This window comes from Labrus bergylta, chromosome 1 (genome assembly GCF_963930695.1).
Source record: "Labrus bergylta chromosome 1, fLabBer1.1, whole genome shotgun sequence".
In the NCBI taxonomy this organism is placed as follows: domain Eukaryota; kingdom Metazoa; phylum Chordata; class Actinopteri; order Labriformes; family Labridae; genus Labrus; species Labrus bergylta.
Genome location: NC_089195.1, coordinates 24,093,110 through 24,104,927, shown reverse-complemented (window position 1 = coordinate 24,104,927; position 11,818 = coordinate 24,093,110). Strand labels below are relative to the sequence as shown.

The following is an 11,818-nucleotide window of genomic DNA, read 5'->3' as shown; positions in this document are numbered from 1 at the left end:
CCATGGTTATTATCAGAGTTCATGGTTTCAGTCCTGCAGAGGTGGAGGAAGTATTTAGATTAATGTTGATGTCGTGACACATTTTAAAAGTGCTCACTTAAAAGTCTTGATTTAAAACTGATAACCTATATTGAGGAAAGTGTTATCTTATATACATCACATCCCAGATTAATGTGCTTTAATTTGTTTTGAGAACACTCATAAATGTAACAGAAGGCTATTTTATTATTATTATTTTTATTAATAATAATAATAATAATAATAATAATAATAATAATAATAATAATAATAATCTAAAAGTGGTATATTTAAGATGTATTTTTTTCCAAACCACAGAATGGATTTGTCTGCTGTAATATAAGACAGGAAAAAAATGTTGAAACTGAATGCTTGACATTTTCAGGATGAAGATAATAATTAACACCGGTAATAAAATAAGCTCCAGTAGCATAGACATAATATTTATGCAATTTTAAAGTAGTGTTGTTTATGTGAAATTAGCTAGTGTGCCTGAATATGGTCCTGCGGATAGTTTTTTTTCTTTTTAATTTTTTTTTAAAGGCAGTGTTTCCCCTACCATTATATTAGGGGGTTGGCCCGCACCCACCATGAAGGTCAAGTAATTGACCAAATTAATAATTGGATTTTTTTTAAAGATTTATTGTTGGGCTTTTTGTGCCTTTCTTGTAGATTTAGGATAGTGGATAGAGTCGGAAATCAGGGAAAGAAGTCATTTAAGATACCTTTCTGATAGAAAAGGACTGCTGTCATTAAATTAACACATGAACACCAAGATTCCTTCAAGTGTTTGTGTTGGCGTGTCAGCATGTCCCCCCCCCCCCAACGCTGTAAACCTAGGGGAAACACTGAAAGGAATATTTAAGTTTTATTAGAAGCTTATCTATTATGTTATAGAATCAGATTTTCTGCGTCTTTCTTCTGTCCATGTTCCAGGAAATGCTGGGGTATATCTGGCAGTATGTCTACACATCCTTTCTAAGATACTGGCTGAAGTGGCTCATCAGACAGGCAACAGGCAGATGTGAGCTGCAGAGAATATGCTCTGGATACAAACCTGGGGCAACAAGGACAGCAAAAACAGGTGAGTCAAATCATCCGCAATCTTGTCTTCTTTTGCTAATATATTTGTACCATTATGTTAACCTACCTCTTGTGTCCTGTCACAGAATATTCTCTCCGCTCCTCAAAGAACAAGGTAAGAAATGTAAACAATGTTATCAGTAGGATGTTCAGTAGGAGAACACACTACCATTTGAAGGCGGTCTGAGTGTGCGTATGTGCAGCTCCTGCTGAGTGATTACATGCCATGTCTCTACTGATTTCTCCACTGGAATGAAGGCGAACTATGTTACAGCAATCTGTGGCTATTTGTATTGAAGGAAAAGTTGTGTTTGACTGCATTCAAATAATTGTTGGTTGCAGAATTACAAATGTGCTTTATCCTTACAAAACGCAGGAACACATAGAGGAAAGGAAGTTATAATTTTTCTATGCGCTTATTGGTAAATCAAATCTACTCACTTTATTCAAAATGAAAGTTATTGATATTTTTAAAAGGCACAACAGAAGCTTTGGCTTGTGGCCTCCATCGGCTGAAGAAGCAGTCACAGCCTGTAGACTGTCTGAGTCTGGGCTTGAGAATAAACAGAATGTTTAGTGAGTCAGTGTCAGGGTGCCAGAATTGAGTTAATGCGATTCCTTTTATTAGATCAGGACAATTGTCTCGCTGCCGTTCATGTGATATAGAAGTCTGATTAATTAGCGGTAATAGTTAAACCATCCGGGCCCACAGAGAAGTGTAAAAGAAACACCTTCATTATCTGTTGTATGTGTGAACTTCCATAGGGACATATCCTCTTCCCTATATCAGTCCTTATCTCTCAGTTCTATTGCCAAGCTCAGATGAATGGACTCCACCTGTCGTTGGTGAATATAGCTAAATAAGCATTTTCTGATCAACAGTTTATTCAGCTGTGAAACTGAAGTGCTTGGTCATCTTTTTTTCCCCTTACAGTATGTCTAAGGTTGACTTGGAAAGATTCTACTTTTTCACTGTTGGCTGCATAGATTACAGTATCTAGCAGTAGATTGCTAGTTTTCTGTGTTGTATTATTCTGACTTCCTCCTGCCCGCCTGGGCTCTTTTCCTCCGCAGGTGCTTAGAGGAGCTTTGGAAACCAGTAAAGATCAATTAGAGCCATGTGTGGATCAAATCCTGAAGGAGAAGAGTGTCAAACCCCAGAAAGACCCACTGTAAGGTTATTCTTCTCTGTCTGTAGTCATATCTAATTCATGTCATTAATGATACATTTATTAATGACTTGTTTACTCTTGCTTCTTTTCTAGGTTTAGGGGAAGCCTGCTCACCTGTCTGTTTCAGATAACAGGCTACAGCAGTCTGTTTGTATCCGTGGAAGATGTTAGAAAGGAAGTCTTCGACTCTGAGAACCAAGAGCACGAGGCCATGCTGTTGAAGGTGCACAGTCCTGCTTCTTAAACAAAGTGTTAGTAAAGCAGAGCGGTGAATGTTTGTGCCAAATCGTTACTGCTCAAGACAAATAAATACATTTATGTCCATAAGATATAAATGTATCAAACGTGGATTAAAAACAACTTGATTAATAGAGACATGATTTTGATGGACTCTAAAGTAACACACTCTGTTGACATAGACACATTCAAAGTAGGTGCAACTATAAGAAAATACCATATTTATAGGTTCTTTGGAATTAAAACCATGTAACCAAGGTAGATGGATATGATTACAGTGCAAAGGTGTTGCTTATGAATCTACACAGAAAAACAATTGTAATCGTTTAACCAGTAACAAAGTAAAGTATTCATTGAAGTGTGTAACCTTGGAGTTATTTGTGCTTTCAGCTGTGGGATCTGTTGATGCCAGACGTCAAACTGGAGTCGAGGATAACCAAACAGTGGGGAGACATTGGATTCCAAGGAGACGACCCGAAAACCGACTTCAGAGGAATGGGCATGCTTGGGCTAATCAACCTTGTGTGAGTCTTCAATGAACAACAATGAGTCATTAATTAATTAAAAAGAGCCACAGACAATGTCTGTACTGAGCCTCTGGACATTAACCATCTTTTGTCCTTTTTGTCTATCATGAGGACCTTTTTTTTTGACCTTCTGGCACCTTGATTAAATTGCATAGTTTTGTAGATCTTCCGGTGCAGTCTCACTTGTTATTTTGCTCCAAAGCAAGGTAAACAATCGTTTAAAAAAAAAAAAATCAATAGGACTAAAAAAAGCAACAACACGTGCAAAGAGTTAGACACAGAAAGCTGACCAAGCAGAACACATTTCCCAGCTGACTTTCAATAGAAGACTGATAATGCAAACTCAAGCTGACCTGGAAACCCGCACGGTCAGCTAGACTTGAATGCACTTGTGTTCTAAATCACACAAACAACACTAAAGCTGAGTTTTATCCACACATGCACATTCACACCATCGCCTGTTTCTTAGTTTAAATGACTTACACAAATGACCAACTCTTTATTTAGACCAACTCTTCTCAGATTTCTATTAATTTGTATGTGTCTCCTACTCCTACCACCTCATAGTGTTGTTACCCATATCGCAAGATACTGTCACGTCTCAAAGAAATGACGCTGTGGCAAAATATTTTGAGAAAGGTAGCTTTCACATGAGACTACAGCAGCTGTGGAAGTGCTCTATTTAATAGTCCACCCTCAGCTTCACCCGCTTCTAAAACAAATGTCTATAATAACAGACTCAGGGGACAGTGAGGAAAACAACAACTGTCATCGAGTGTCACAAAGCTAGAATTTCTCCTAGAAATTAAGATTGTCGGCAGACTTCTTGTACACATTGGGTGCACACAGCCACTTAGAGTTCAGCTGGAGAGTTTGTTTTGTTAAGCTAGCAGGCGATAATCAAAACTCGAACCTCTTACCTAAAGCAAAGATAAGGTGTTCTGTTTAGTGGTCTTAGAAGCTCAAGTGTTTATCACCATATCATCTTTTTTTTTTTTTTTTTTAAATGGATTACATTTTTTGTGTTATGCAACTTTTATCTCAAATGCAGGCAATATTTCTCCTTCAGACCGGGGGGCATGATCTTATCTCTTGACTAAACATCGAGTGTAATCAAAGTAATCTGATGTTTATGATTAACATGATATTGCTCTGCTCTCTCTGAAGTTTTTTCAGCGAAAGCTACACAGAAGAGGCTCGCCAGGTGCTGTCGCATGCAAACCATCCTACACTGGGGTAAGAGACAGACCGACAGCTTTGGTGCTACTATTAACAAACTCTGTCAGTTTAATGTCAAAAGTTTGGTTTCCCTTCAATCTACATTAATACATTTTATGAGACAGGCAGAAGTAGAATCAAATGAATGGGCTTGACTTTACAATGTTCAACATGCCCTTGCACTTGGAAAAGTGCACTGACATTTGCAGCATGCTGGTCATACTTGTTTATTAATCCTCATGTTTTAGGTATTCGTATGCCATTGTTGGGATCAACTTGACCGAGATGGCCTACAGCCTCATGAAAAGTGGTGCTTTGAAACCCCATTTCTACAACACAGTTCTTGGCGCACCAAAGCTCCAGGACTTTCATCAGCTATACTGTAAGAAAAAAAAACAAATTTTTTCCCAATTCTTCCACTCTGTTTTGATTGTCCAGAATAACACTAAGACAGAAAGTACAATGCTGTTTTCTGCTGTTCTAAAAAGGACATCACCTACATGTGTGTTTTTTCTACTTTCAGGTTATCTGGCATATGAATTTGATAAATTCTGGGTGTCAGAAGAACCAGAGAGCATTATGCATTTCAACCAGTACAGAGAAAAATTCCACAACATAGTGAAGACACATCTACAGGACCCTGACGTTTCCCTCGCATTGACTGTCTCTAAAAACTAAAGTAAACCTAAAGCCTTCCCTGGCCGCTCCATGAACACTGAAGCCACATGTTCAGGTAGAAAAAGGTCAGAAGCATGAAAGCAGACTGAAACTGGTGACGTTCCTCCAAAACTGGAATAAAGAAAATCCACTCATTCATTTTTTTGGTTGTGCCCTGTTCATCGTGTCACAGTGATAGAATACAGCACAAACTAACTGGCTATACCTCAAAAATGACCATTCCCTTGTTTGATGATCCTTTCTTAAAGAGAAATATGAGCTGCTGCGGGGTACTGTGGTGATAACGGGTCTCTCTTTGGAAAGGGTTAACGCACTTTGAGTGAGCAAGCAACCAAACTGTTAGTAAAGACAGTTAATGAAATATGAACTTACCTACATATTTGTAGCTGTCTTATTTGTACTTCTGTAAACACGACTTGTGTGTTCTAAAAGTTGTTGCTTTGAGGAAAACTCACCAGTGTTTGCATGTTTTAATGTGCGTCCTCTGATGTCATCTGTATCGTGGAATATAGGTGATGTGCAACTCAAAAACAATTGTTTTCCTCCGTTTTCTTAAATGTTCGTGTCCCAATAATACTTTTTTAATGTGATTTTCTGCTGTGATTGACTTTTGAGGAAGGTATGTAATGATTAATACATCTTACTCAAAGTTAATAAATACACAATTGGCTATTTTGATATGTGTTTTGTGTTGTGGAAGTGTTAGCATAGGTTAATAATCAAGCACAGAGTCTGTAAAACAAGTCAAATATATTTATGGGTTGTTTCACATGTTTCTGGGCAACAGTTTTTTTTTTTCCTCATATAAAGGTACATTTGTTAAAGCTGCCTGTAAATGTTGGCAGATTTGAATGTCTCAAAGTGCAAACTCAGCTTCTCAAAGACGGTTAACACTTCCTAATGCTTGCACCATTCACTCCCATTCAATGTGGAATGGGTTCATACTGAAGATTTAAATACAAAACTAAAACTGCATTTCTTTCATACGTCACATACATGGTACACTGTCCAGTATTCCTTTTTCAACAAAGGATTTTCTTCTTTGTCATCCGTAGACAACTAAGACCTGACTTCATATTCAGTTGGTTTCTCTTAACGATGTTTCAGCACAGTGATGGTTCAAGTTCAATCTCAGTTGCTGTCCTCCATTTTCTTCTTCGTGACCATCATGGCTCTCTTGATTTGTTCAAAGGAAACAAACATCACAACGTTCCATGATCCCAACCTCAGAAATGAGGGTACAAACCTAAATGAGACAAAGAAAAGACATTGCTTACATTTTCTTTAAAAGGGACATATCATGAAAAATCCACTTTTACAGTGTTTTTGAACATATGATTGGGTAACCTGAGTGTCTAACCACAAAATGTGAAATAAACCCACCCAGTCCTTTGTTTGTGGTCTGCATAAGTCTTACAACACAGATAACAATGCTCTGTTTCAAATTTACTCAACTTGTGATGTCACAAGTTGCATTCTGGTAAAAAAAAAAAAAAGAAATCCCCTCCCCTCCTCTGATATCTCCACCGATGGACTCCATCCCCAGCCTACAACAAAACTTTTGGTCAGGTCAGCCATTTTTATTCTCATTACAGAGGAGTGATATCTACCGGGATAACTCATTGGGGGCTTATTGCATTTAAAGAGACACACACACCAAAACGGAGCACTCTGAGAGAGCTGGTTTATACAGGGTCACAAACCTCCTCTGGTGCTTGATTCATGTTATATTTTGACCAAAGCACAGCACAGATGTTTCATTTAGACCACAGGGGACTGTTTTTAAAAGGTGGAAAAGGGGTATAATATGTCCTCTTTAAATGAAATTACAAACAGTACAAATGTGTGCGCCCTGGGGTCAGAGATGAACGACTTACCCTTTGTAGAAAGCCGTCGGCCCCTCTTTGGTCAACATAGTCCAGGAACAGTTAATCGCACTCTTGTACTGGCCTGGAGGTGAGTTCATGTACCGAGTTTTTACCACATCCACTGGGGAGGCGATCACTGTAGTAACAAAGCCGGCTCCAAATGCAGATACGAAGTGGCATGGCAGATTGTCTGTGGGTGAAAAAAAAACAGGACCAGGGTTTGATTGGCAGTACGCAGAGGGGCCTTTGTTCTGAGCTGCACTGTATAGAAAGTCATGTCAGCAGATTATATAACCCTCTGACTGGGGCAATATAAATGATTGAGATAAATGGCACATTAACCATTATATTTACAGCACTGTGAGGGGATAGATACTGCATGTTCTGTGTACTGTTATCAGCAGTGGTGGAGTTACAAGGGGCGAGAGGGTGTGTGGGTTTCAGCCAATCAGCTGTCTCTCTGGGATGGCTGTGTGTGTGGTGTGTGTGTGTATGTTACTGCAGTCCAAACAAACATGCAGGAGATCAGCCTCTCACCTGACAACAGGTTGTGCTTGAGGATGGCTTCCTTGATCAGGTCGTATGTCACCAGCTCTGTGCAGTTCACGAGAGCATTTCTTGTGATGTTTGGCAGTGTGCCTAAAGCGGACAAAAGAGAACATGAACACTTGATAAATATTACATTTTTTTTTCTTTTACCAATCAGTTATTAATCACTCCTTTAGCTATCTCAAGGGCACCTTTCCAGAGTCCACGCATGCCCTCGTTCTGAAAGATGTGTTTATACGCCTGCATGGTGCCATTGTAGCGACGGGCCACACCGGCCAGGTTCGTCTGGGCTTGGAATCGAACCTTGACCACATCAGTGGGTTGTGCAAAGGACACTGCCATGGCCCCTGTGGTGCAGCCAGCCAGGATACGTATCAACACATTGGCGTCTGGAGATGGACAGAAAGACATAACCAGGGGTGAAATAGGACTTAGTACATTTACTCAATTACTTAGAGACTTCTGAGGCACTTGTGTACATAATCAGACCTGCAGCTTGTAGTTATTGTTATTGGGTAAATATCACTCTTTTCTCAATAAGTCAATTTGTTGTTTGGTCTGTAAAATGATTGGTTGAAAAAATGTTTAACAGCAATTTCCAAAGCCCACTTCGACTCTTCTTGTATTCAAAGCCGAAACACAATCAGTTTACCATGAGAGAGAGCAGTACAGAAAATACAATAAAATATTTATGAAGCTGGAATGAGAGGCACCTTTCTTAACAAATATATCAAAACCAAAGTAATCTTCTGTGGACAGTTTGGTGTTAAATGTATTAATTCAAAACAAATCTATGTAATGAATACATGTATAGTTGCAATTCTAAAACACTTAGAGTGCAAATTGAAACCTTAATACTAGAAGTCTTAACACTAAATAAAAGCATCATCAACAGCTGTTGCACATCTGTCTTTGCAGGATAAAGAATCAGTTTACTATTGCATTGGCATTTTAGGGATTGATTTTTCTCTTTTTCTTTAATCACATGAAAAGAAAGATTAGGGATAAGGGGATGTGATAGTTTACAAAAAATCTATGAGACATAGTTGAACTCTTGACTCTGTAGGTGAAAGTAGTGGAGCTGATTTTCATTCGGGAAAACTCTGATCTGTGCTCGTGCTCGCTTTATTTATCTACAGTTGTGCCATTATAAAAAACCCTCCATGCTCTTGAAGCGGAACCACTTACTGTCTTGTCCCCCAGTGTAGAAGTTTTTGACATTGTCATAGAGGCCGATTCTGATGGAGGCAAAGCACAATTGCCTCTGCAGCCCGGCTATCAGCCCGTTATACAGTGAGCGGGGCCCTTCTGTTCTGATCATCGTGCTGATCGTCCCAAACACCCCTCTGTAGCGGATTCCTCCCACCGGCGTCTTCTCTCCCTGAATCTGGAGTCACAGACAGTACTCAAGGCTCAAACTAGCTTTACAGAACACAGTTGGAAAATGTATTGTTGCAGCTGCAGAAGTGTGAATGAATAGAGTTGATTTAAATGTTAGGAAAAAGGTGGAAGAGAAGCTGCTTAGACAATAGTCTCCAACATCAGAGTCTAATATAACAATATAATAGCACAAGCATTACTGTAAATGTGAATTTATGGATATGAAAAAAGATTTCCTTCTTTCTTGTCAGTCTTTCTGAACACATACCTGTAGTCTGACTTTGGCTGTGTCTAGAGGAAATGTGACAAGATCAGCTATGCAGGCTGCAGCTCCAGCACTTGCCATCTTCACCCCCAAGGGAGGGGGAACATCTGACGGTTTAAGTCCCACCATGGTGCCTAAAACTGGGATTACAGGTGTGCAAAAGTACATGCACACGCACATACACAGACATTAGTACAATTTTATCAAACCGGCAAAACATTAACCTCACATGCTGTCCCTGTCATTCATCTTTTAAACTGCAAGGTAAGTGAAAGATAATGTCTTTTATGAGGCAACAATTAAACATACTTACATGATTTTGTCTAGAGTTAAAAGTCCCTGTTGATCCTTAGATAGTTGTTACAAGGTACAATTTGATTGGCCGGATTATAATCCATAAAGGACCCCTCTTCAGAGAAAGGAAAGATGCATCTTTTGCCGGGTCTTTATATATCTTCTGGCTGGCTTTTTTTTTTTATGACATCCACAGAGAGGCGTTACTGTGTGTCACATACGCACGGGTAAAATCAAAGTCCACGGACTGTCAGAAAGTCAATGTTCAATGAAGCTGAAGCAGGCTCTTTTCAGAAAAACAACTATTTGACTTCTGGGTTCTGTCAGTATAACATCATTTTTTGCATCTAAAATTGAGTATATAAATAAATGTCTTTAAATGCCATAACAATTTCTAATTTATATTTTCTTCTCTTTCATATGTGTTCATCACTATTTCCATGTTCCCTTTATTAATATGAAGTCAGTGCTTACTTCAATAGATCAGGTGCCTACACCTCACAGCTGTCATAAACAGTACTATCAGACTGCACACTTGTCTCTCAGCCAATGAGATCAGCTGTGTGAACAGAGAAGGTCACACCAGTCTGCCCTTTCACTTTTGTTATTGCTTGTTTCTTTAATATTATACAACGTATCATATGGTGGTTTTTATGCTTTATGAATGGCAGACAATTTTCTAACAATTGACTTGTTGGTATAACAAAAGCATTATGAGGGCTATGACGTGAACTAGTGACTAAGGTTCACTGTAGCAGATAAGAGCTTTGCATCACACTGTCTTTGGCCTCCCAGCACTTTGGCAGCTGCGGGGCCTGTTTCACAATTCTTTATCCGAAGTCTGACCTGCACATCTTCTCAAACAGGACAGACACTATGGGAAGAACAGATTTTGGGAAGAATAAAAAATGAAGACTCTATACTTTATTAACATGATACTTGGCTGCCAGTTTATGGAGTTCAAGAAGATAGACTTTATGTTCAGTTTTTGTTTTAACTGAAAGGAGACTGTAAGGTCTATTTGAGGCTGTAGGTTATTGTCTGTTGAGTTGTATTGTGTCATGCTGATAATAAGATAACTTTATTTAAATAGCACCTTTAAAAACAGATATTCAAAAAGTGCTTTGACAGACAAAGCAAAGGAAAGGAGGTCAGGACAATAACACAATAAACATCAACAGTCATGCCAAACAGAGAGAAGTCTATAAAAATAATATACATGAAAATAACAGGAATAAATAATGGCATAAAGCATTACAATTCATGAAAATTAAATACAAGAGAAGAGTCAAAAAGCTCATGACAATGATGTGAAAATAAAGAAGGTGACGACATCACATCAAATCACAGATAATAAAAACAAAAATGAGGATAAGAAAGAGGGTGAAGAAAAGAACGCTGGTAGAAATATAAAAACAACAGAGGACAGAAGATTAAAACATCAGAAGAAGGAATAAGAAAGGATAAGAAAGACTAAGAGCAATAAAATTAATAAACATGTAAAGGCTAAGACATTAAAAGAAGGATTAAGAAAGGATGAAAAGGTAAGTGTGATAAGTGTGACCAGTAGTTTGTCCTTCCAATCTGCTGCATATCAGTGAAGGTAAACCAAATATTAGAAACAATTCTTAGTGTCATGAAATAGAATTCAACAGCATCACAAAGAGGATTGTTAAATATGAAATCAACACCTCTGAAGCCTTTTCACGAAAGCTAAACCTTCATAGATTTAAGAATTTACTGCAGAACTTTTGTATTAGGGTTTAATTGATTTCATCTTTGTATTCCTATAAATTGAAAAGTGTGTGTACAATGATTCCTTTTTTTTTAAATATCCAAAAAACCTTTGAAGAATTTGAGATGAAGATACTTAAGTAGGATCAGACATGCAAAACAGCCTCAAACCAAAACCTCCTACCGTCTTCTTTCCCTTATCAATATAGTTATCTTCTCGTTCAAGTGTTCAGTATATAAAACGAGGGGAAAAAGACATTTTTATTAGATCTGATCATACGATTTGATAAAGACGCTTTCCTTTTGGCATAACTTGGAGGATTTTTATTCAAGAAAAGCAAAGAGATGTTAAGCAAGAAAAAATGTAATGTATCATCCTGAAATACATATACATATCAATGTATATATATATATGTATATTAATCATTTAACATCTATCTCTATCATGTGTCTGAAACCTGCACAAAGGCTTCTTTTAAGTGAGCACACTTTCCTGTGATTGGCTAACCTGAGCCACAACCCCAGTGTGTTTGGTCTACAAAAAGAGAGAGAGGCCCCATAACCAACAAAGGTTTCATACTGCTGGCTCTTTTCCATGTTGGATGAGATACAATCACTTGTACGTTAACGCTTAAAATGCTTACATCCAGATCTCTTTTCAGACATATTTTATAGACCGAGAAATGAGGCCATACCTCCATTTTTGATGCTTTCTTTTCTCACCATACTTGCAGCATTGCTCCACTAAAATAGAAGCTGTAACGAATGCAGATAAGAAAAGTAGTTTTATGATAT

General features: G+C 38.2%; 2 protein-coding genes across 2 annotated transcripts; one reads left to right on the top strand and one right to left on the bottom strand.

Moving 5' to 3' along the window:
• The first annotated feature begins 928 nt into the window (after positions 1–928).
• On the top strand, positions 929–5,611 carry elmod2 (ELMO/CED-12 domain containing 2). The gene is made up of 8 exons (XM_065957153.1): positions 929–1,102; positions 1,188–1,216; positions 2,176–2,273; positions 2,367–2,496; positions 2,901–3,034; positions 4,205–4,273; positions 4,504–4,637; positions 4,779–5,611. The coding sequence occupies exons 1-8, from the start codon at positions 946–948 to the stop codon at positions 4,931–4,933; spliced, it is 906 nt and encodes a 301-aa protein (XP_065813225.1). The 5' UTR covers positions 929–945; the 3' UTR covers positions 4,934–5,611.
• A 60-nt stretch (positions 5,612–5,671) lies between these two features.
• Positions 5,672–9,466, bottom strand: ucp1 (uncoupling protein 1). The gene is made up of 7 exons (XM_020628877.3): positions 9,309–9,466; positions 8,999–9,135; positions 8,539–8,737; positions 7,542–7,739; positions 7,339–7,440; positions 6,811–6,991; positions 5,672–6,179 (listed from the first exon to the last, which is right to left on the bottom strand). Exons 2-7 carry the CDS (start codon positions 9,122–9,124, stop codon positions 6,065–6,067), a joined length of 921 nt encoding a protein of 306 aa, XP_020484533.1. The 5' UTR covers positions 9,125–9,135; positions 9,309–9,466; the 3' UTR covers positions 5,672–6,064.
• Positions 9,467–11,818: the final 2,352 nt, after the last annotated feature.